The sequence below is a fragment of the Malus sylvestris genome, chromosome 5 (assembly GCF_916048215.2).
Source record: "Malus sylvestris chromosome 5, drMalSylv7.2, whole genome shotgun sequence".
Lineage (NCBI taxonomy): Eukaryota > Viridiplantae > Streptophyta > Magnoliopsida > Rosales > Rosaceae > Malus > Malus sylvestris.
The window spans coordinates 19,439,956-19,444,785 of record NC_062264.1 but is presented as its reverse complement, the minus strand read 5'-3'; the positions used below and the strand labels follow the sequence as shown (position 1 = coordinate 19,444,785).

Sequence of the window (4,830 nt, the reverse complement as noted above, 5' to 3'; positions counted from 1 at the left end):
AAGTAAGGAAAACTAATGAAAAAAACTTGAAAACTTTAAGTTTTAACGATAAAGATAAAATAAAGGGTAAAATGAATAGTATTAGGATTGACTTTTTAATGTAAAAATATGATTTTTCGTTAATATAAACAATACCATGAGTTTTTCGTTAAAGTTCCCTAAAAAGTAATTAAGTTGTTCTCGATGAAATGGAATATTCCAATCCTTCCTATCATATCGATAAAAAAAGGAGAATATCATCCAATAAAGTAAGAAATTTATGTATAAGAATCCAAAATTTTTAGTGTAACATTATTTCATAAGCTTATGATTTAGTTGGGACTTGGTTTAAATCAAAATGTGATATGTCTCGTTTCATCTTGTAATTTTTTTTTTTTTTTGGTAAAGTGCCAATTTAGTCATTGAACTATAACCTCAGTGAAAATTAGGTCATTGAATTATTATTATTTTGTAAAATAAAATCCTAAATTCATTAAAAATTGCTATTTTCATCCCTACTATTATATTCAAAGCTATTTTATCTAATTTTTCGACAACTTAAATCACTTGACACACTTTATGGTGTAATACCGTCATTTTTCTCACTATAAGCCTTTAACATTTCATATAGGTTGTGAATCTAATGTCTAATTTACCCTCCAAAGTTAACTTCATACACTATTTCTTTATGAAAAATTACCAATCTACCCTCCAATGTGTATCACATGCAAGTAACGTGACTTAAATTGAGGGAAAATTAAATATAGTAGCTTCAAATTTAATATTAGGGATGTAATTGGCGGATTTTTATAATTCAATGACAGATTTTTCTGAAGAAAAAATAGTTTAAAAACCTAATTTTCACTCAAGTGATAATTCAGAGACTAAATTGGCAGTCCATCCATTATTTTTTATCAATGAAGGAAGCCCTAGGAAGTTACAGGGTGAAAACCCTAACCATCAATAAACTTGATTTCATTCCTATTTAAATTTTTTGATGTCTTGTAGTGGAACCAACTATGACACGTGAACAAGGTAATGATGTTTGTAATTAAGATGTTAAGTATAACTGTTATTTATACTACAGTCTGATGATATTATTCTTTACTGATAAGTAAGAGATTTTAAATTTAATACTTGTCAAATACGTATTCAAATAAAATTAATATAGCTGGTCATTTGTATGGTCTAGCCCTTTCATCAATCCCTTTAAGATAAATAATATTGTTGTATTAAAAAAAATGTTGAGTAGAACTATTATTGCTCTTTACCTTATTGGCAAAGTATCGTTTTTTTTCTCTCCTTAAACCATTAAAAACATTACAAAAAGGTTTCTCCTTTGAGTCTTACATATGCTAAATAAAATTACTAAACTATATACAAAAATGTGTGTAGACACATGATTATTTCTTTCTATTTTCAATGAGAGAGACTAAATATGTATACAAAATTATGTAAATTAAATAACATAGAAATTGATGATTGAATTATTATTTAAGCGTTGATAAACATACTCATTTTTATTTGATGATATATCATTGAATTTATAAATTTTGTCTTCAAATTTAATCTAACATTACTCTTTTCATAATTTTTCCTCTTCATTTTATTACTTCATAAGTAATTAATTTGCTAGCTGTAAGCTGTAGACTAGTAGTAAGATTATAGTTGAAGGCACCGATCACGGCGTGACAGCACAGAGACGCAGGGACCCACACTTTGATGGTTTGGACTTGAGCCCGTACATGTAGCCAGATATATAGCTTACAAATCACAACTGCCATGGCCCATTTTGTGTGGATCCCACCACATATAAAAAAAGGGCCTGGCCCACTCATCATAATGTTGATTGATACTCCTAAACGGTAATCATGATTATGATTAAGTGGTTAACTACCTCATTAGCTTCCATCTACCATGCACTACAACAATGATGCAACCACATGGTGAACAACTCTATTCAAGTGATAGCATGTTATGGTAGGGAACATACCAAATCACTCACTTTTATTAGTTGCCAATGCAAATGCGAGTAGTGTATAAGACGATCGTATGTATTATTTGTAGATGTTTGTGATAAAGTTATGAGTATATTTTGAACGAACTAAAAGATCATTCTAAACTTAATCTGTGTCGGTATGAATGAAAAAAAAATTCAAAATTTAACAAATCTACCATACTTATTTGAAAAAAATATAGAAACAAAAGTTAAGAAGAAGATGATACATAGTAGTTGTCATATCCTATCACACTTGTTGATGCATAAGATTCATCACAACCACCTTTCAATCTATTTCCATATGAAAAAAATTTTAAATAAAAAAAATAAAAAAGAAGAGAAAGCACAAATTAATTCGATGGAGAGAAACTCTCATGACCCATGTTGTATAATATGAATAACAGACAACAATCATACTATAAAACTATGAATATTACTTAACTAATTGAAACAAAGGAACACTACAAAATTGCCAAAAATACTACATATTGTCAAACTTTCTTGGCGATAGAGTTAGACCTGTAAACGGGTCGGATTTATTGGGTTTGGGTCGACCCGTTAAGTTAACGGGCCACCCGAACCCAACCCGTTAAGCTAACGGGTCACCCGAATCCGACCCGTTAAGCTAACGGGTCACCTGTTTCACCCTTTAACACCCGTTAACAATTATTTTTATTTTTATTTTTTGCATAAAGTTTATTTTTTGTCATTAAGATTTTACTAAAATTACTAAAATATCCTCAACTAACGGGTGCTAACGTGTGTTAACGGGTCTAACGGGTTGACCCAAAGTGACCCGTTATTTAACGGGTTGTTAACAGGTTCACCCGTTAATGACCCGACCCGTTAAGCATCCACCCAAATACAAATATTAATGGGTCGGGTCGGGTCGGGTTAACGGGTTGGGTCCAAAATGCTAGGCCTAGATAGAGTTACAAAATATCCTATTTATATAGAGTTCCCCTAATCTTAAAAGAAGAGCAATCCTTTCTAATCTTACAAGAAAACCCATAAAATAATAATAAACAAAAAAAAAAGTGGACTTTCCAACATATGACAGATTATTTTTTCTTAATTATACAAGATATACATAACTAATATGTATAAGTTGTGATATGATATGACACATATGGTATTGCAATTGCATATGAACAAAACCAAAATTAGTATTTAAGCAAACATATCGTGTCCTCCTACACCACGAGCGATGAGTACCTCTGTTTTTCACCTCTACCAACCGATATGTAATAAACTTCAAACGCACCCAAAACACGCAGATCCAACGGTCCAGATGCGTCTGGTACCACCACGTGGAAATAATACCCCCTTAAATTACAATTAAGCCAACGAAGGCTCGAACAAGCTTCCCGTTGCTCACGCTTCTAAAGAGAAGGCCCTATTTAACCAGTCCCAATTGCTCTCTCTCCCACTCTAAACCCAAAACTCCATAAGTCGACCGAGTCGACTTACTCATTCATTCTCTCTCTCTCTCTCTGTTAATCACACAGAGAGATCAGACATGGATCGCAAGACTTTGTTCTTCCTAGGCTTTGTCTGCATTGTCTTCGCCGGTGTCGGGGGCCAATCTCCCCCCGCCAACCCACCCACCACTAGCACTCCTGCTCCCCCTGCCACACCCACAACTCCACCATCCAACAACCAGCCACCACCCTCTCCCCCCGCCAGCACTCCACCTCCCGCATCCACCCCTCCTCCCACGTCAGCTCCTCCTCCCGTTGCCACATCACCGCCCCCAGTCACCACGTCTCCGCCTCCATCAACTCCTCCCCCTGTCTCAGCTCCCCCGCCGGCCACCCCACCTCCAGTCAACGCTCCTCCACCCGCAACTCCACCTCCAGCGACTCCTCCACCCGCTACTCCACCACCGGCCACACCACCACCAGCCACTCCGCCACCCGCCACTCCACCACCAGCAACACCACCACCGGCCCCTCTTGCGTCTCCGCCAGCTCAGGTACCAGCTCCAGCACCCACCGTGAAATCTCCAGCTTTGGCGCCTTCTCCCCTCGCACTGGCCCCCGGCCCACCCGCACCTCCAGTCGGAGCTCCAGCGCCGGCCCTCGATTCCGGCGCTCCGGGACCGTCATCTTCAGTTGATCAGGTACTTCTCGCGCTTCTATTTACTTACTCTATGTTTGGAGACAATGGCTAGTCTTCAACGACCAACATTTTCCCACATGGTATGCATTTTCAAGTTTTGGCTGTTAACATGCCAAATTGTATTGATCTTTGCATTTTGCATAGGCGGTTGTCAGTTGTCGATCATTTTGCAATTCGTTGTTAGATTTCACTCACAAGCATCGACGATTAACAATTTAGTTTAACCACGTACGCCTGATGATCGCTGTCAGAGACGTAGCTAAAACGCACAACTTAACAACTGGCTCACCAATATTGAGGCAGTATATTTCTAATTAGTCTTATGAATTTTGCTGTTGACGTGCAGAGTGGAGCAGAGAAGATGTGGTCGATGCAGAAGATGGTAGGAAGCTTGGTGTTTGGGTGGGCTGTCCTCAGCTTGATGCTTTAGATGAGGAGACGATCACTCTCTCTGCCCGCAGGCCTTCAAGTTATATTCTTTTTGTATTTCATCTCTTCTACCATATCTTAATTTGGTTATTTCTTCTTCTTCTGATATTATTAATATGTTAGCCCATGTTTGAATGGGACTTGATCACCACTTGTATTTGAATTTTGAGCTACATATACGCTACGATTCTGTTGAATTCTTTGGGACATTTTTAGGGGAGCTTTGTATCGATGTCACTATTGAGAGGGAACTTGTTTTAATTTGTATTGGACCTTATATATATACCTATATTCTTTTTTCA

General features: G+C 37.0%; 1 protein-coding gene across 1 annotated transcript; it reads left to right on the top strand.

The window, feature by feature from the left end:
• The first annotated feature begins 3,270 nt into the window (after positions 1 to 3,270).
• LOC126623931 (classical arabinogalactan protein 9-like) lies at positions 3,271 to 4,830 on the top strand. Its single transcript, XM_050292906.1, has 2 exons — positions 3,271 to 4,100; positions 4,446 to 4,830. The coding sequence occupies exons 1-2, from the start codon at positions 3,498 to 3,500 to the stop codon at positions 4,527 to 4,529; spliced, it is 687 nt and encodes a 228-aa protein (XP_050148863.1). The 5' UTR covers positions 3,271 to 3,497; the 3' UTR covers positions 4,530 to 4,830.

Excerpts from the sequence above, each read along its gene's own strand:
- LOC126623931 (XM_050292906.1), top strand. The coding sequence starts at position 3,498 with ATGGATCGCAAGACTTTGTTCTTCCTAGGCTTTGTCTGCATTGTCTTC. Across the intron at positions 4,101-4,445 it reads CGTCATCTTCAGTTGATCAG|AGTGGAGCAGAGAAGATGTG; the intron begins GTACTTCTCGCG and ends GTTGACGTGCAG.